The 21,441-nt window shown below is 31.8% G+C and overlaps 1 protein-coding gene across 1 annotated transcript in view; it reads right to left on the reverse strand.

Moving 5' to 3' along the window:
- LOC141401974 (homeobox protein caupolican-like) overlaps positions 1-20,854 on the reverse strand; it is a 40,588-nt gene extending 19,734 nt beyond the window's left edge. Inside the window, exon 1 of the mRNA XM_073982568.1 lies at positions 19,657-20,854. Coding sequence (XP_073838669.1) covers positions 19,657-19,707 — 51 coding nt within the window. The 5' untranslated portion in view covers positions 19,708-20,854. The remainder of the gene's footprint in view (positions 1-19,656) is intronic.
- Positions 20,855-21,441: the final 587 nt, after the last annotated feature.

The raw sequence follows: 21,441 nt of genomic DNA on the forward strand, positions 1-21,441 counted from the left end.
CTAATGAGGTTTTCGATTTAAAAGAGTAGAAATAGATGTCGGACACAAAATATATGGTTATGAAGAAGGAGTCTTTCAATAATTACAATACATATATATTATGCTCTTAAAATATGTTTACTGTGACAAAATGTTTTTCTCTTCTTGAAAGGGTTTTAATTGCTTAATTCTTTGTTTTCTAAGGTCATTCGAAAGTTAAAATACTTTCTAAAGTCGTCAAAAGAACTTCCAGAGATCTTTTATTCGGCACAGAATTGGGAAAGAACTTGGTCATAGGCATAATGGATATGGTAACTATATTCAGCAGAATATTAATAACTCATAATCCCAAGAACCGCTTCAACCGGTAGACAATTTATTACGAATTATTATGGTTTTCTATTTACGAAGTATCACGATTTGACTGTGTATTCCAATATAATATGATGCTGAACACAAATTATATGCTTGCAGCAACAATGTATATTTTTTAAAAAACATAATGAAAAAGTAAAAGTATATTGTTACGAAAGTAACTAGTAGATTTAAGCTAATTTGGACGAATTTCTGTTGATGTAAAAATTTGAATTGTAAATTTTTATTAAGCATTTAATTTATTTACAGCAACAATTACTGTATAGAAATCCAATCACTACTTTTCTATGTTTGTTTTGCTATTGTTCTTTTTGTAAGCTTTCAGCTCTCTCTCTCTCTCTCTTTCATTTATTTGGACTATTCAGTCATCCCTGTGGGGACGAAAATTCCAATTGTCGCAATTTAAGTAGTCCAGAACTAGTTCTAATCAGTACTAGTACAAATATTGGCCCCTAAGTAATGCAAAGGGAACCAATTGTCACCTTTTTATCCCCAAGTAAACGAGGAGGCGTCAGTTGCGACGTCATTCATTCTAACCCTTGCTCCTCTTCCTTATTTGCCATCTCTGTATACGAGTATGTACGTACATATGTGGAGAACCAACTAGCATGTCGCGTGATCATTGTGGAACATTCTTGGTAAAGGAAACTAGAACAGTTTATGTAGCAGCGGTCACGTATAAATGTATAAACGATTGAGTTGCAATTCAGACCGCGACTTAAAATCGTCAGTATAAGCTTAGTAAAAAGTAATCAAAGGAGAGTAACCTGAATAGATTAAAGCTGTGTGCTTACTAGTTACTAGTCTTGTGTGAATAAGTAATCTAAAAAACCCTCGTATCGGGGAATAAAACAACGTGTACATGGGATTAAGTTAAACACTAATTCCGTAACAATATTTTATATTATTTGGCTAACAAAGATAGAAGAAGTCTTCCCCTTTTTGCTTTGGAAAACTTGTGAGAAATAGTTTTTTTTACATAATTACAAAGTAGATTATCTCTGAAATGTTGATTCCTGTGATCATATAAATTTGTCTCTCCTTGAGAGGACTTTAATTTACTTATTGTTTGTTCTACAAACAACATTCAATTCTAGGGAGTGATCGGATTTTTACAGATAACTAATTTTTCGTCGATTTTATAGCCTGTGAACTTTCCAATGAAAGTCTATAAATAAACGACCTTTCTGGGCAGATTCCCAAAAATGTCTTCCTAACAAAAAGTATATTCCTGTATGCTTCGTTAAGTAAAAAAAGCTGTATTGAAAACAAACAATAAAATTCAAATCGTTTATAACTCCATAAAAATGTTTGCGTGCTGATAATAACTACGGCGAAAGACCAGTAAAAAACTTTAACTTGCTCTACAATGCTGACTGTCATATCTCTGAAAAGTTGTTAAAAAAGTTATGACTTTTTTTTCTTCAAGTTTTGCTGTTTATTGGCCATTGAAATGGGCACGTTCCCTCCTATGTGTTACTATCATATTGCTTTGTTTGGTTTGATGGAGTTGATGTTTTTTTTCCACTCAATGCTATCTAAATTGCTCTTGTTTGGTGTTGTTTCAATATCAAATAAAATATTTATAATAACAACACTTGTTGATTGTTCACATTTTTACAAAGGGATTTGTTCCTTGTTTTGCTGTGCTACCAAAATTTTCTGTGTGTGCGTGCTTTGATTTTTGTTGGTAGCAGACAAGGTTGCAACTTGTGATAAAGACATATTTACCCTTTCGGAGATTAACAATAATATCAGTTATTGTTTCCTACAAAATAAAAGGTGTCGATATTATGGCCACTCCTTTGGGCAATACGCCAGTTGGTAGTTATTTATTATTATTGGTTATGCGAACAAGAATATACATTTATTATAATAGCTATTTGATTTGTTTGTTGCCTACCAATTGATCATAACAATTTTTACCGTATTAATTTTGGCTATACCCATTATTTTTAGGGCGTAGAGTAAGCAAAATAAATTATCATTATCTCTCAATTGAATAATGGATATTGAATATAGGTTTATAAATAAATGATTTTCTAATCTAATAGTTATGGTTCGTAATGAATGATTTGCATTGATAATAACTGGTATTAAAGTTAATACAAAGGTGGGGAATTATGACCTTTTTTAAATACATTGCTTTTGGCTAAAGCTTAACAGAGTAAGCCAAATAGCAGGGAAAGCTGTATATTGTAATTTGCAATGGTGTCGGCACCTTTTGAGAATGATAATTTGTTTGTTTGGAACAGTATTATCTTGTTAATATAGATAAATAATTTTATAGTTTATTAGAAAAATACCACTAAGAATTATCAAATGTGTTGACAAAGGTTAAGTTCAATTTCATGTAAACGACTTTTGAAATCCAATGTCCCACAGTTTTTCTATAAGTAGCCATCCACCTTTTCATTTGAGCCATCCGGTAGCCCCTTATAAAATTAGTAATATTTTTAAACAAATTCAATAAACACCAGAATAAAAGAACCAAAGAACAACTTCCCTGCCATGAATACCAATGCTCAATGGCTTTAGTAAAATTCTAGCTTTGTTGCAAAACATAAATATTTTAACATCCCAAGCGTATATTTCACGCATTACATAGCAATATGAAATTGTTTAAATTCTCACATACTCAAACATATTGAGAAACTTAACAAGAACAGAAAGAAGTAAGTAAAAACAACAAACGTGCTTCGTTGTCAAACTCTTTTTTCTTGTTTTTGTCTCTCCAACAATCATAATACTGTCATAGCCATATTCTATAAGTACTACCAATTTATATACGCATTATAAACAGCCTCCAGACATTCTTCGTGGAGTCCACAATTCTTTTGTTTAGTGAGCATTTGTTTTTTTATTTTTTGGTTTGTTCTTTTATTATATTTCTTTCTTAATAAGACCAGACGCCAGTGCCACCAATAAAAGTTTATCATTGTGTTGTTGCTGTTGTTTTCATTTTGATTTCAACCTTATTAAAAGTCCTTAAACAGTCTAAAGCAAAATAAAAAAAAAACGCCGCTAACTTTGTCCAAATATAGAAAGAAAAAAGGGAATACAATAATATTTAGAGTCTTTTGCTTTTTCACCTTCATTGGCTTTATTAAGCACCTTAAGTAGGTTAACAAAAAGCGCCGAGGCAGTTGTAAAAGAACGAGGATGGTATGGAAATTTATACAGGTCATTAATGATTCTTTCGACTTGAACCGAATGTTTAAAGATACATATTTTTAGAAATAAGAAAAGCCTCAAAACCACAAAATAATGTGACATGAAACATATAAGGAAAGAAAGAAGTGAATTTTTATTATTTTATTTTTAGACCATAACCGAATGATGGAATATATTTTATAGGAATGGAAAGAGAAAGCCGTAGCGATATCACACACCCATCAAATTATGCGACATCAGGCACACAGGGAAAGAAAGTGACTTCTTGAATAGGGATTTTGTTACATAGTCGGGATATTACATCATGACCCAAACCCAAGATTAAATGCGAAATTTCAGTCATTTCGGTGTGATAATAAAGATAAAACCCGGATAGGGCTGTATCCAAACCTGACCATATAGCAACATATTTTTGGGGGAAAAGTTAAATAATCCCATCGAAGACCTTATACGAAATTTCAGCCAATTCGGCTAAAACCTTGAAAATACCGAAAATCGGAAGTCGCCGTTCTATGGGGGCTATATCAGAACATTATTTTAGAGCAGCGTCGCCCAAGAGAATTCCATCAAACTAAAGGAATTGTTTATGTATAGGTGAAAAAAAACAACAACAAAATGATTTTTATCATTCCTTTTTGCTCACGTACACTGTGAATGAGACAGAATAGCAAATGCAAAACAACTCAGTAGTTTGTTTACATTATTTTGTAATGGGTTGTTCGGAGCATGTGGCTTCCAAGTTTTCTTTCGGTTTTGTGCCACTGTACTCATTACTTAGTAGTGCGTAAAATAAGTAAACTTGCGTCATAAAACTCGAACGATATAACCAATTATTTTTAGCCTTCCGGTAATGCAGAAAGTTGTTTGTTTACAATAATTTGTAATGGCTTATTCGGAGCAAATTTTCTATTGATTTTGTAATCGGATGCATACACTCTGTGCCACCGTAACCATTACTTCATAATGTGTAAAATAAGTAGACTTTCCACGTAAAACTTTAGAAAATAACCCATTTTTGCCTAACGGTAATGCAGAATGTTGTTTGCTTACATTATTTGGTAAGGGGAGACCATGCTCCAAGTTTCCCAAATTTTCACATTGAAGTCGGACATCATAAATCACTTTCCACGTAAATATTTAATGAAATAGCTCATTATTATTATTTTTTTTTTGTCTAAAGGTAATGCAGAATTTTCGTTTACATTATTTTGTAATGGGTTATTCGCTGATTCGGAGTATATGGTTCCCAAATATTTACTTGGGATAGGTCTTAACTTGGTTCCTTTTGATGAACAAAATTTGAATGGAATTGGTTACCGAATACGAGAGCTATCGTCCACATCAGCCAGTGTTATAAGCAAAGTTCAAGCTTTCTAAACCAAACTTACAAATAGGCGGTTCCACAAACTTATGTTCAGAGCATAATAACTATGAAATTATGTAACAATACAAACGGTGCGCCTTAACTAACTTTAAATGAAAGTCTCTTACACCTGGGAGGTTTAAGCGGATTCTGAAACTACAATATTCAGAGATGAGAAAAATAAAAAACAAAAAAATCCCCTAAGGTATTTTGAATTAAATCGCGCTCAAAGTTCACATTTTAAGGGTTTTTTAGGTTTTTACGATTTTGTTTGGAAACTGCAAGTTCTATTGTAATGGAACTAAAGAAAATGTTGTAGCAGTGAAAATCCTCTACAAGATTGACCCTTACGAATTTTTCCCAGGTTTTACCATTTTTGAGATATAGAAATTCATCGCCTCCTTTTAAAACTATGTCATGTACGGTGCGTCTTAATTAACTTTAAATGAAAACCGCCTGGGTAGTTTGCGGATTCTGGAAACAGCAATGTTCATAAATAAGAAACATAAAAAAAAAACAAGAAAAAATCAATGTAGGAATTTTCAAATAAATCGCGGTCAAAGTTCACATTTTAAGGTTTATTTTAGGTTTTCAGAATTTAGCTTGGAAGTGGTAAGTCCTATCAAAATGGGACAAAAGAAAATGTTGTAGCAGTGCAAATCCTCTACAACATTTTCATTAGTCCCATTTCTACTTCCAAGCAAAATTCTGAAAACCTTAAATAAACCTAAAAATGTTAACTTAGGCCGCGATTTTTTGTAAATCCCTGCACCGATTTTTGTTTGTTTCTTTTTTCTCATCTATAAATATTGTAGTTTCAGAATCTGCTTAAACTTCACTTTCATTTGAAGTTAGTTAAGGCTCACCGTGTACGTTTGGCCTAATATTGGAAAAAGCAACAATATGTATTTCTGCTCTCAAAATATGATTCCAGTGACCATATTTGTCCATTGTGGATAAATTTTATTATTAAATTCTCTTTCTACTTATGGAAAAGCCTATACCAAATTATGATGCCAGTGACGATATTTGCCCATTGTAGGAAACTCCGAGTTTACTTAACCTTATAATTTCCCTAACCCTAATTACTAAATTCCCCTCCAATTTATGGCGAAAGGGAAAAGCCTACACATGACTTGAAACCACAGAACAAAACCCCAAAAAAACTTCCTTCAATGGACCGAAAGAAAAAAACGCAAGAAACCTTCTTCCATACAAAACTAATAATATTTTCATGCACACATTCCATAATTGATTTATGAATTTTTAATGCAAAATTGTTTTTGCTGCTGCTAACTACGTAAAGCGGGCGAATTTTCAGATGCATGCAAAAAGGTGCAGCGAGTAGACTGTTTTTGTATAGAACACACATAACTAAAAGAATGACTTGAACGCATCGCAAAAACACAATAAACCAATACAACAATTATAAACAATGACATGTATGGCATGATAATAATAACAAGAACAACAACAAAAGGCATCAATGAAAGGAACTACTTGCAACTGGTGCTTGAAGCTGCTGTTGGTCTCTTGGTGGTTAGTGTATAATGTGGTGATTGTCTCTCTCTGTAGATGACTGCCACAACCAAAGCAATGTGGGCTTAAATATCAAACAGGCATTAATGTACATTGCCTTTAACATCAGCAGCAGCAGCAGGAGTAGCGGCTACAGAATCACTTAACTAACCATTTGGAGCTTTTGGTCGCTTCCTGCCTGCCTGACTGCGAGGAAAATATTTCTTGACTGGAGTTAAATCGGCTGTTATCATATGGACTAACAATGCCAATGTGAGAATATGTGTGTTATTCATAATAATACTGCCACTTTAGTACTACTTCTGTGCGATTGTCTTTTTGGAGATTTCTTTTTTTTTTTTGCTACGTTATCTATATCTATATATATGCTTTGCCTTGCTTTTACTGGGCTTTGGGTTTTCTTTTTTTTGGTTGTTTTCTTTTTTTTCTTATATTTTTTTTGCGGCTGTGGTTTTGGTTTTGTTACGCATTGACCTCCCTGTTTCTCATCATCAATAAAGTGCCTTGTGGTTTTATTTTTGCATTTCTTTTGTTGTTGTCGTTGAAGTTCTTGATCTTTTGCAACGTGTGTAGGAGACCTTTGTTCAGGAGAATGAGAATGGTTCTTGTCTGTTTCATTGCTGTAAGACTGACTCCCCTTAAAGTCATTTAATATTTGTGTCATTAAATTCCATATTTTGATTCATAAAAATTGGCAAAAAAAACTGGAACAAGAAGATATGCAGGTAGGCCTACATGAAATGAATGAAAGTGCATTGAAGTAACCTAATGCAGGTTTATTGTTTTTGTTTTTGTGAGAACTGAATGTAATTTTTGTTTAAGGTGACCAGAAACTGACAAAAAACAGGGAATTAAAACGAATATTTTATATCCATGAATTAAAATCTCATTAAGTAATTTCTTTTTTTTTGTCACTTTGGCGTTCTATATAGGTTTTCACGATTTTGCTTGGAAACCGCAAGTCCTATCGAAATCGGATTAGAGAAAATGTTGTAACTGTTAAAATTATCTACAAGATTGGCTTTATAATATTTTTTATGTTTTACCATTTTTGAGATATAGAAGTTCAAATTGGAACAATGAACTAATGACTGCGTCGCCTCCTTATAAAACAATGTCATGACTGTAATTCCCCAACTTAAACATATGTGTCTCAAAAATGGTACAACCTAGGAAAGAAAACTTGTAGAGAATTTTCACAGCTAAAAGACTTCTACACAGTAGCCCCCTTCTACAAGTACCCCTTACAAAACCCCCTACTAACCCATTATTTTAACGAGGCATGTCGCTCGAAATAAGTGGTTATTTTTTAACCACTAAAATAAGTAGTTGTTAAAAGTCGTAACTACTTATATAACTACTTATTTTAGTAGTCAAGAAATAACCACTTATTTTGAGCGACTTTGCCTTGTTAAAATAATGGGTTAATAGGGCTTATGTAAGGGGTATTTCTGCTGGGTGTAGTCCCATTTTTTTGTTTTTGGATTTTTCTCATCTATGAACATTGTTGTTTTAGAATCCGCAAAAAACTGCCCAGCCTGGCCAAAGCTTGAAGGAAACTGATTATATTGTACATCGGGTATGGACTTAACATAACACTATTTCGATGAGCAATATTTTTCATGGTATTAAACATAAGGCTGAAGGTAAAACCTATTGTCTTTATTTGTAAAACACATAAAAAAGAAATAGCAAAAATTAAATAAATTTAATTTAAATTTAAAACCCTTTCGTGTTTTCCCAGCCAATTATAATTGTTGTGTTATTTCTTCAGCTTATAAATTCTACCTTAAATTGCATGACACCTGGAATAATGGCTCTTGACATGATGGGAAGATCTTGAATTTCTTTAACTCAAACCCAATTTAGTTTTTCATCAAATTTCCCTTTCATTAAATTTGGTCACCTGGTCACCTTAACTTTTTCGCCTTTGTTATTATTGCATAAACACACTATAAGTTAGTCAGTCAGCCAGCCAGGCAGTCAGTCAACGAATAAACCACAATATGTACTTTCAGAAAATGTTGTAGTTTTTTTGTGCGAACGTTTTCGTGCTCACAAGTATAAATCATAAAATTAATAACCGTAAAGTGACAGCTTCAGAGAGTGTTTTTGCATTTGGCTTTACTTAGAGATATATATTTACCTTTAGCCAAACTATTGAAGAGATGACGTTATACTGCTGTTTGAGCTTTTATGTTGTTGCTGGTGTTGCAAAAAGAAAAACTTCAAGAACTAGCGGTCTTTCAATGTTAGACGGATGACTGAACTCCTCCTCATCATGTATTTGACTTAACAATTATTATTGCTGTAAGTGCATTGTTGTTGTTGTTTACTCATTGCGATTTTCACAATACTAAAAAGAAGCTGTTCTTGTTATTCTCCTCTCCCTTCGGCTTATTAACATTTACATAATTATTTTATGATGGTGGGGTAAAGATGTATTTGCCTCAGATTGAGTTTGCTTTTATTATGACTTTGTTGTCGGTTTAGATGATTTTTTAATGGTTGCCCCCGCTTCATCTTGATAAACGTCTTAAGAATTGTTTAACAATAAACGGCTATTAGATCTTAAAATTGAAATACAGTTGCCTTTGTTTATGTGGGGGAGGAAATCTAGAGAAGTGATTACATTTATGGGATGTGGTGATGTTTTGAAGATTTTTTCGAGAAAGTATTGTTAAGGCCAAGGGACATTAATACCAGCATCAACTTATTGTTTAATTCGAGTATAAATTGCAAGCAGGAATGTACCCATGGCATTACTCAGGGGTTCAGGAAGGCCCCTTTTTCCGCCGAAATGAAAAAAGTATCACACATTTTTTTCCAATAGCTCATAATTAGGTCAAAGCAAACATATTTTGAGAGCATAATAGGGTATTGCTTCCATACGAAAATATATTGTTGCTGCAATCATATATTTTCTGACAGACAACAAACAGTGTATGGTATTAGGCAACAACATATTTTTTTAATTTTTAAAATAATTTTTTTTTTAAATGTTCACTCTAACCATAACATTTTGTCTTAAATATATTTGGAGATCTTACAAATATATTGTTGCTGCAACCATATATTTTCTGGCCTGTAACAGTGTATCGTTTTAGACAACAGTATATTTTTTAATATTTACAATATTTTAGTTTGCTCTTAAAACATGTTTTCTCTGACAATAACCTTTTGTTTCAAATATATTTGGAGAGCGTACACACTGCAACAATATTTTTTCTGGTAGACAACATTGTATGGTTTAAGACAACAAAATATATATTAATTAATATATATTAATATATAATATATAAATATTGTTCTCAAAGTATGTTTTCTCTGACTATAACATATTGTCTCTATGGCATTGTAACTATGTAAAAATACATTGTTGCTGCAGCAATAGATTTTCTTGCTGACAACATTGTATGATTTAAGAAAATGAATTTGCTCTCAAAATATATTAACTCTAACCATAACATTTTGGATCAAATATATTTTGAGAGCTTACTAGGGTATTGTATCCAGGTAAAAGTATATTGTTGGTACAATCATATAATATTTCGGACAACCATACAATCATGGTTTAAGGTCACAAAAATGATTACTCTAACCAAAACATTTTGTTCAATAGGCCATTTTAAAGGCAAACTTTTATTAAAGTACAGACTTGAAAGCTGGGGCTCAATTCTTCTTCTATGAAAATTTTAAATGAAAACTTCTATAAAGGAAATAAACGTCGAATGAAAAACTTTACAAAGAAAATTTTTTTCATTTCAAATTTTCATAGAATAAGAATCTAAGAATCTTTTGGCTACCACCTTGTGTGCAACCAGTGTTCATCAAGAATATTATGGTACTGTACCATATTTTTCTGTTATCTTAGCACCCCTTATGCATTACTATGCAGAACAACTTGTAAAATATTAAAAAAAAAATATTTTTTTCTATGACAGAAATGTTTTCTTAGGTTTTGCTTCATAAATATTTGCCAAGAGTGTGGCAATATCCGCTCTTGTTTATTTTCATTTCAAAATAAAAAAATGCATGCTTTTGCAAAAAAAAAAAACTCTTTTCACATTATTTCGTTGATGAATTTCTTGCTAATTGTTTTTTGATCTGAAACCGCAAAGAAGAAAAAAATAATTTTCCTAGAATCTATACAACAAACAAAAGTCATAAAATTATATGCAAACAACTAACACCAATGTTAATACACAAATAGAAATATATGCAAACATATCTGTATATTAATTTTTATAGGAAGGTATAGTAGAGAACAAATTCGAGCAAAAGATTTGAGAAATGTTGAATATACCCAACAAAAACACACACTTATTGTTTGAATTTGGATTCTTCAACAAATTATTAAAAAGTTTACAAAGATAAATATTGAAATTTTGTGTTGTAAAATTGAGTAAAATGTGTTGAAATTTTTATAAAATTATGTTAAAAGTTAGATCGGTTTTGCACGATACTGTATGCAAGTATATGTAAAAAATGAAAAAAAAAAGAAATATATATTCTACATTTTCAGACTAATGACTTATATTTCATGTAATAGCCAGTCTAACTTTACTATATCCCTACGTGAATCTTAATCTATAAATTATTTATGCATAAAGGAAATGTTGCTTAATTTAGGCCATTACATTGTCGAAAGCAATGAACAATACAAAACGTCTTTAATGCCTTTCATCTATAATGGAACATTATTATTAACATATAACATAGCTTCTTTGACTAGTTAGTGTTGTTCTTCCTTGAATTGAGACACACACATACATATACCATGCGTACATACATACATATGTATGTGTGGTTGTTTATCTCCTTGTACGTGGTTAGAAAGCCTGCCACTACTTCTAAGACCACTTAATTTTACTTAGACCAAATGTCTGGCTATCTTTATGTAAAATGTCTGAATTTTAAACTTATTTCGTGTATGTCTATATGTGCTTGCATATAATTACATTTGGCTTCCCCCACATAATAAAATGACCCATACACACATGCATAATCAAACCCCTTCTTGGCATTGTAATGCTATGTTGAGGACACAGGGATTCCGTTAACTTTGTGAAAAGAAGTATACATGTATGTGTGCTGGTTTAAAAGAATGGTTATAAGGAAAGCGAAAGACGTTTAGGAATAAATTTTAAATTGCGGACATTACACACCAAGTGGTTGTACGTGGTAATGGGATGCTGGGGAAATGCAATTTTTAAGAAATTTTGGAATTAGAAATGATATCAAAAATTAAAAATTTTATATTTTCCTAATTTTATCGTATTATTTCATTTTGCCCTTAAATGAGTGTCCCTTCAAAAACAATTTGACTTAATAAATAATCTAACTAAAAACAATAGATCTGATGAGGATCTATGGAGAGATCTGAAACTGCCTTAGAACTGAAACTGGCTTTCCCACTAATAGATAAAACCATTTTTAATAATTTTTTAGAACAACGATGCTGGGTTTTAGACTGATTATTAAAAAAAAAAAAAAACAAAAACAAAAAAACATAATGGAACTTGTCATTTCAAATAAAAAGTGTCAAGCATCTCTAATTTTGCCAATAATTCATAGTTCACTGTCCTAATCCACGTATGAGTAACGTCATTAAAACTAAAGTGTAATATTACACATACGCATACAAGAGTATATTGAACTAGATAGTGAACTTGGTGGTTCAATTGAACTAGATTGACACAACTCTAGTTTATTTCTGTTATAAGCAATGCCAAAAAATTGGTTATGCGTTTCGCGACTCAACGGATGCAAGAACCAGGAATATTTATCTTGTTTACAAAAACAAGGAAGTGATAAAATATAAATTTAAATTATAGATTTGTGGAATTTCTATCAGTCAGCTGTGTTGACAAATATATACCCTCAGTCTCGGACCTAAAGAAAAGAATCAAACACAATACTTCCGACATCTACAGAGGTTTTTTTGAGTTCTTGGACCAATTTACCAAGAAGTGTGGATTTGCTCCCTGAAAAAATTGTACCATCTTAACTAGGGCCGCATACAGAACATGTTACCAACAATTTCAAAACGATCCCAGACGAGGGAGGTGGAAATAGTGGTCCTATGTAGTCAATATTCGCACATAATTCGAGGATGTAGGAAATAATACGATGTACAACGATTGGACGATATCGGTTTCTCCCTGTTAATTGGTGCCGCCTGACTTTTTTTTGTAGATTTTGGGTCGTTATCTCAAGAAGTATGGACAAGTATGAAAAAAATGGTGCCGTCGTAAGAACGTTTTGCAAAAAAAATCAAAACGATCAGAGTGCACTTTTCCCAAGGACGGGACCAATATAGTCCATATTCCAACCTGATACATGACTAGACGAAAATAACCTGCGAGAGTAATCTTGCGGATATGCCATTTCAGTTGGTGCCGTCAAGGTTTCTTCAAGCTTTTAGGCCATTATCTCACGAAGAATGGACTTGCACCCAACAAATTGTACCGTCGTAAAGGAAGCCGCAAGAAGAACCTGCTGAAAACAATTTCAGAACGACTCAAGAGGAGCTCTTAAACTTCACTTTATCCGAATTTTGTATGGAAGATACCCGAAGGAGTGGACCGAACCAAATCTATTGTTCTCTTCGAGAGTTATTGTTCACACAATTTTACAGAAAAAACTTTGAGGTTTGTAGTGAAGGTATCCGATATGTCCCATCTAAGTTTGAAAAAAATATTATGGTAGCACCAGCCAGACAGACAGATAGACTCCAACTTGGCTGAAATGAATTTCGTCGAAACATACTTGGGGCCTAAAACAGTTATTGCTATGAGGTACATTTTTGGTCGTATCAAAGTGTATATACCCTCGTTAGCCTAAAGGCTGAGGGTATAAATATTTAAAATATTGCATTCATTTGTTCCTTTTTCAATTTTACAATCCCTAATTATTTAACTGACCTCCTATAAGTGCCTATACTGGAACGTAATATGGAAATGTACACTAATACCTCGACTTACATCATTAATTGGACGCCACAAAATACGTCGCAATGCAAATCGATTTTTTTAATTCAAAAAAATTTACACAAAAGAAATAAAAGTTTTAAAATTGTTTATATCATTTTGAAACACATTGAGAATTTCATTTATGTTCAATACACTCTATTAACCGTGTTAAAATAATCACAAAATTTAAAATCTTCGTAAATGTCATCATTTAATGGTTGCTATTTTTTTTAGGTCAATAATCTCGCTTTTAATTATAACCATTTTCATATAGAATTACACTATGCAACACTGAAAATGCAAACAGCTTCTAGTATGGATTTTTTGAAAGTACATATTTAGACTACAAAAACCCTAGTTGGGTTTTATCCTGTCAGATCCAGTTCGGATTTTATGGCCTCATCTAAACCGGGCTAAATCTACACTTTTTTGCACTTATCACGCCTTTATCTCAGAAACGAATAGGAATTTGGCCTTGCTGTCCATAGCAATATTGTAGCCCTAAACTAGTAGAACTTATCTTTTGAAGAAACCACATAAGAAAAACTCCATATAGGGCATCAAAATCTATAAAATATAGAAAATGTTACATAATTGCTAAAATTCTGGTCAGTATCGGCTAAACTATTGGGAGTTGAACCAAGTAACCTTTTGCAAAAATCTTCCAAATAAAGTTCTCAACAATTCTTTAGAAAATTCTGAAACTCTAAAATGCTTACTTCATGTTGTTTTAGCGGTATTTTGCATCATATCTTTTACAAAACGTATTTCAAACACAGTTCACACCAACAGTTTATTCTCGCATTTCGGATTTCACTGCATTATTGACATTTTTATTAAATCGTCGTTAAAAAATGTACTAAAAACAACGGAATAGAGGCATTTTACGACAATGACATGTTCTGAAGAGTTGTGTATTACATTTCAGGGAATATTTTTCCGAAAGAAAATATTCAGAAAAAGTTAACGGTTTTGGAGATACGGTGCGAAATGTATAAAAATTGTGATATTTTTGCATATATTTTGAAATTTGAGGCAATAAATGTAGTTTTTCGAGTTCATTATTTCTCCAAATATTTTATTCTTGTCCTTATCTACAAATTTGCTTCAGAGGTCAGAAGAAGATTCGCATTGGTTTCAGAGATATAGCCCCGAATTTCTTTAAAAACTCAATATTTGACCATGTTTAGATTGGGCCATAAAATCCGAGCTGGATCTGACACAACAAAACCCAACTAGGGTTTCTTGTCCTTTGGGTCTGCACTTTCAAAATATTATCAGTTCGAATTGTTTGCACAAGATCACCTTAAAAATGTTGCACAGTGTTATTTAAGCAAAGCGTATGGTATTGCTATGCAACTCGAAACCACACCTAATATCATTACGTATCGTATTGTAAACTTCATCACAGTGTAAATCATGGTACAAGTGTATCCTAATATGCACATTTGAAGGCATTTATCAAAATTCATGTAAGTATATCCTTTCTGTTAAATTATAATTTAGATGTTACGTTTACTTGGTTAGCTTCTATTGTCTTGTAGCAACAACACTTATGTAAGTAAGCATTTATATACATACAAACCTGTATGTTTATATGTGTATATTAACGTCTTTTGTTGCTAGCTACTTGCATGCACTTGCGGCCATCGACAATATGTTAAAATATACATAAATAGAAAAGGAAATATAATTTAACAAACCTTTGTACATCAAAGCATATTCTTTTAGTGGAGGATAGTAATGCATATGCACATATACATACATATATATACACATGCACATATATTATATGTATATAGCAACATATATGCAAATATATTTTGGCTAAAATTTAAAGGAATTGAAATTATTGTTGTATGAACAACACATGTGCTAAGAAGATGTATGTTTGTATGTAAATTACATTATGAAATGTGTTGAAATTTAAAGTAGTCTTATAAATATGTAAATTTCACTACAATAGAGTAATTCGTGTGAAATTAGAGGGGTTTCTATGTAGTATATCAGGTTCAGCTAGACTATTCGATAGTGTGTCATTTATAGCCATTTGTTGGGCGAAAACACCTTCAAAATAAGTTTTGATAAAAGTTTAATTTAAGAAAAATTATGTCCTCCTCAGGAATCAAGTTAGCGAATTTATTGAATGTAATCAATGCATTTTGTATTTTAAAAATATCAAGTTTCCAAAACAACTACTTTGCGGTTAATCTTTCGAGGACAGTATCCAAAAATACAAACTGTCCTCAAAATGAACACATTATTTAAAAATATATATGTATATGTAGCTTTTTAATAAATATATCACATCTGTTCAACAAAAGGGTAGTAACTCAAAATGTTCTAGTTTTCAGCATAGACTTAAAACAGTTTATGTTAAAAGTAGTAAAAATATGAAACGGAAGAGTCAATGTTTTCGTATTTGATATTAGATATTGAAGCAGATCCAGATTGGTTTCAACAAAGGTTAATCAATATCACTCATGTTAACCAACAGCAAGAATAGAATGGATACCTATTGAGATGTTTCGAAAACGGATAATGCTTACCGTTACAAATAACACTGATCAATATATTTTTTCAGAAGGAAACTTATTTGAAAATATTTAAACTTAAGGAGTCACATGAACCGAATAACCCATTACAAAATAATGTAAACAAGCTAACTTCTGCATAACCATTAGCGTTTATTTCTTTAAAATTCTACAAGGAAAACTACTTTTTTATTTATTACTAAGTAATGCGTACGGTGACACAGAATGTGTGTTTTCCGACTACAAAACCGAGATTTATGATTTCGACGCTCACCGTCGGCAAACGAGTTATCGATAAGAAAAATACGAATTGTTGTTAATGTATATGTAAGCGTTTGAAAAAAAGCCCTAATGTTCGAGTTTAGCTAGAAAATGGATAGTTTTCAAGTTCAATCTCAGCATTAGGCAAAGTGAAAATGTGGAGTGTGATGAAATAGAAAAAAATTTCACCTCAATTGTTTTAACAGATTAATATACTGTAATTAATTATAGCATAGGAATACAGATTCAATTGGCAAATCAAATCAGCATTTCTTCGTGTGAAGAAAAATTGAGGTTCTGTCGAGGGAGCAAATATTTATAGCATATAGTACACAACTGGCTGAATGAGCAGGAATGAATGATCTTTTGCTATAATTGACTATAATAACTTCTATTCCAACTAAATATTGAAAAAGCGTTCCACACAAACCACTTTTAATTGATATAATATATGAAATAAAATTATATCTATATATATAAAGTAGAAAAATGTTTGTACGTTTGTTTGTATGTTTGTTTGTTTGAAGTTTATGGACTCAAAAACCGCTGAACCGATCTTCCTGAAAATTTCTGAGTATATCGCTACACGGCCTGAAAGTAATATAGGCTATTAAAATTTCTGAAATTCCGCGTTGGTCCCGAGATATAGCATCAGAATCGGATGTACCTCCAAAAATTTAGATTTATATCTATAGAATGGTAACAGATAATGTCTCCAAATTTTGGATGTGTGAAGGATTTTGGTCTAGAAATAAATTTGCCAAATTATATTAAAATCGGTTCAGATTTGGATATAGCTCCCAAATATATTTTCGGCCGATTTCATGTATTTTATGCATTAAACACGATATGTATGTCCAATTTCAATGAAATTTGGAATGCGTGACGAAATTGAGCCTAGAAATTTATTTCCAATTTATATTGAAATCGGTTCAGATTTGGATATAGCTCCCATATATATTATTGTCCGATTTAAAGTATTTGATGGACCAAACACGTATGACGAAAATAGGCCTACAAATAAATATATCAAAATATATTTTACCTTATTCGGGGTAGCGAAGCGCATCGGGTTCAGCTAGTATTATATAAAATAATATATGGTAAAAACCAGCTGTGTTGGCATCAAAGTAGAAAAATGGAAAAAAATGGGTTGCAGCCTACAGGTTTTTTATGTTCCCTTCCGATTTCTGGCTTAACCATACATTTTATGGACCTATGCCCAAAGATGCGCATTAAAATCGTATGCAAATTGCGACTTTTGCCCACTTTAAGGTTTTTGGCATTTTGAGATTCAACTGACGGCATACATTTTTTTCGATTTATTAGAGATTTTAGAAATTATTGTCCATCTACGGATGGATATCAAATGCTGTTAATGATGTTCCCATCCTTCTAAATACAACAAATAAGAAATTTTAAAATATATTTTCTTTATAAGAGTATAAAAACCGCCATACCTTTTGCGCGCATCGGCCAATTTTGTGAACGCGAACAGATTTGAAACTAGAATTTTTTCTTTAAACTCTATATCGTGGATGTGCTCGCAAAAAATATATGTAATGATATGTTAATTAAATTTAGTGAAAGACAAAAGGTTATGGCATTTTGGTTATTTCGTGTGGCTCCAAAGCTTATTTTCAGTTATATAGGTATCTGCTTATAGTGAGTACCAAGTTCGTAAAAAGCTCATATAGAAAAATTTTCAAATGACTCTGTGCGTGAGCTTTTTTATTGAATCACCTTATAGTTAAGATTTTATCAAATCTTAGGTAAAAACTCATCAAAGTCATAACCCTAGTATTGCACATTAGGGTAATGACTTTTTTAAAACCTTATATCCCTGTATCAGAATAACATTTTTATTTATTTATTGTTAATATTTATATTTTATTTTGCTGGAATTGCACTTTTATATATTGGGATTTCTGAATGAAATCGGACGCTTTTTCAAAATGAGGTTTTTGATTTCCTTTCATGTGGTGATGCTGCTCATCAGCAAAACATTTCAGTATATTTTTAGATTTTTTTTATATTTTTAATTTTTTTTAACATTTCCAAAATCGAAACGACACAGTTTTTAAGATGTTTATTATAAACTCCTAAATGAAACTACAAAAACAAATGTTAAAAAATGTAATATTGTATTTTTTTTTTTTTTTTGTAAAATATTTCACACTGGTTTAAAGGAAAAATTGTATTGACAAATTTTCAAAAACAAAAAAATAGTAATCATTCGAAGCCAACTACCAAATAGGACTAACATTTTTGTAATTGATCGTAGTTGAATACAAAAATAAAAATCAAGAACATTGTTAAAGGAAAAATTGTATTGACAAATTTTCAAAAATTAAAAAACAAAATAGTAATCATTCGAATCCAAGTACCAAATAGGACTAACATTTTTGTAGTTGATCGTTGTTTAATACAAGAAAATCGAAATCCATGGAAAATGACATCCAATCCCACTGTGCAAATTTTTTCTGTTTTTTATTAAATAGTGGATAAAACAACAAAAAATTTAGAAAAGAGTTTTCAAATAAATACACTGGCCGTTTAAACGCCACCAAAAATGGTTGCAAAAATTGACGTAAAACTCAGGTATTTTCGTATACCTATTTATTTGGGGGTTTTTGCATTTTGTTATAGTATTGTCTGTTGCCTGTCATTTCACACCTATAAAATTTCATTTGTCCGACGTATTTCCACGCATTTGGCATAAAACGTAAGCAATTCAAAAAAATCGGTTTTTTGTAATTTTCGACTTTTGATGAAAAATTTAAATGCCATCAAATGGTCTGTTCCAGTACTGCAAGAATCTACTAATTTTTACTATTTTTTTCGATAACATAAAGGAAAAATTGTTATCGTAGTAAAAAATAGTAGCTTCTTGCAGTTTCTGGAACAGAGCAAAAATTTAATAAAAAAAACTTTACATTCATATAACTTCAGGGATTTGTTAGGAATGTAGTAAGAGTATTTTCTCAATCAAAAACCAGGGGATTGTCATGTAAATAGGTATACACCTATATTTTTAAAAGAAGTCCCGATTGCTGGAAAATTATTCATTTTAGAGAAAAAAATATTTCTTAAAAAATGCTTAGAAAATCTCAAAAATACAATTTTCATAAAATCTTTTGTTTCTAGGAAAAAATCGGCGCTGTGGGTTAAAGAAGTTTTGAGTATTGTTTGCACATAGTTTTTACAGAATTCGACTTTTCCAAGGTGCGATATCTATGGAACCAGTAGTCAAAAATCTGAAATTATACTGAAATGTTTTGCAGATAAACAGCATCACCACATCAAAAAATAAAGAAAATCAAAAACCTGATTTCGCTCAGATATCCCCATATGTATGTGCATATGAGCCTGTCGCCCCCAATTTAATAGTTGTTTAGGTATATTTTTTAATTTAGTTCTGACCTTTAAAATATAGTTAATATTTTATACAACATACCTGATTAGCCGTCGGATAAGCTCCATATCCAAATTGTGTGTATGCAGCCATGTTTGTTGATAAATGTATTGTTGTGGTTTTTGGTTGTTGTCGTAGTAGTTCTCGTATGCGGATGTAGTTGTTGTCTTTGTATTTACAACAAACTATAACTCAATTATTTGTTTCTTTTGTATTTCAATTTTTATTTTTCATTCACACAAAACCCCTACACAAAAATGTTTGCCGAATGGCGTTTGCTTTTTCTGTTTATTTGAAGTTTTTTTTTGATGTGAATCCTCAAATGGCGTTTGCTTTTATTTGAAGTTTTTGTTTGTGTGAATCCTCTACTCAGGAAGTATCTTTTTTCTGTCGCAAAAAGTGTTGCTGTTGATTCCTTTGTTAATGATGCTGAGAGGTTTTCACGGTTTTTGTTTTGTTTTGCTTTTTTGTTTCATTCACTGTTAACGGAAATTTCAAACAACCGGCAACATATCCAACAACAAAAATGTACGAGATACTAACAAGAATCCGTTGCAAAAACAATTGTTAAGTGTCTTTATTGCATTTTTTGTTTTAACAGTGGCATTAAGGGATCCGTAACATTTAACCCCTCAAGCTTTTTGTCGACAATAAACTGTCTCTGATACGAGTTGTTGAGAACAGAGGGCGAGAAATGGCACAAAGTTAAAAATGGAGTAGGACTTGTGGGGTGTTTATGACACAAACACAGAAATAGCGGCTATGGGGCTCGAAATAACATTTTTGTCACAACCGTTAAGAGTATTTCAAACCTTTGGCTTTAATGTGTGGAGTTGTGTGCTTCAAAACACTTAATGGGTTTGATAAAGTTCACAAAAATTGTTTTACACCTTTTTTTTCTTTGGAGAATTGTTGTTGTCGTTCTTTTAATTATATTTGAGGTTTGTTTATGTAGCTTTTAAAATTATCATTGCTTTAATGTTGAACAAGTTTTTTTTTTAATTTAATTTTTAAAATTTTTCTTCACATTTCTTTGTTCTTATTTTCGTTCACTATTTTTTATTCTTAATATTCCTCAAGTTTTAAAAAGTTATTTTTCTGATTTTCTAATATTCCAATTGAATCCGATCACGAGAATATTTTGTTTTGTTGTTGTCTTAAAACTCACTAACAAAAATAAAATTCCGTTCTATCTCGTGTCTCGGACCGATGCGTACTTATTCACGTTCGAACATATACTGGTTGTATGCCGAGTATTTTGAATAAAAAAAAATTGTTTGAATATCCAACTGAAGATTGTAATGGATGGGTATGGGAGAGTGTGTGTTGCGAGTTTATTGTTGTTGTTTTCCAATGACTAAAGTAGACGCAATGCCATGCATTCAAGTGAAACAACCACTTAACAATCCAAACAAACCTACTTTACGACCTTAGTTCAGAGCCTTAGAGTGACAGAGACAACAACACAATTTGAAAAGACCAAACAAATGTGTTTTCCTTTCATCCACACACAAGCAGCAGGAGGAGGAGCAGCCAACTAGTTATTAATCTGTCCGTCCAGTTAGGATTCTACTCGCTGGTTTCACACGAATGTTACGAATGTTATTCTCTTTCTCAATTTCTCCACACAAAATGCACAATCAACAGTAGCGAGTAAATGTTGAGAGAATATCAACAATAATTTTACTCGCTGCAATTTTCCAATGAGTTGCCACAACGAATATTCCACATTTCCCCTTAAAGAATGCACCGCTCTGTTACACTTCCAATCAATCCGTGGAAATGTTATAATGGTTTTTTTCTTGCATTTATTTGGCTTCCTAAGCC

The sequence above is a fragment of the Musca autumnalis genome, unplaced genomic scaffold (genome assembly GCF_047663935.1).
Source record: "Musca autumnalis isolate F117 unplaced genomic scaffold, ASM4766393v1 scaffold_4, whole genome shotgun sequence".
Taxonomy (NCBI): Eukaryota; Metazoa; Arthropoda; class Insecta; order Diptera; family Muscidae; genus Musca; species Musca autumnalis.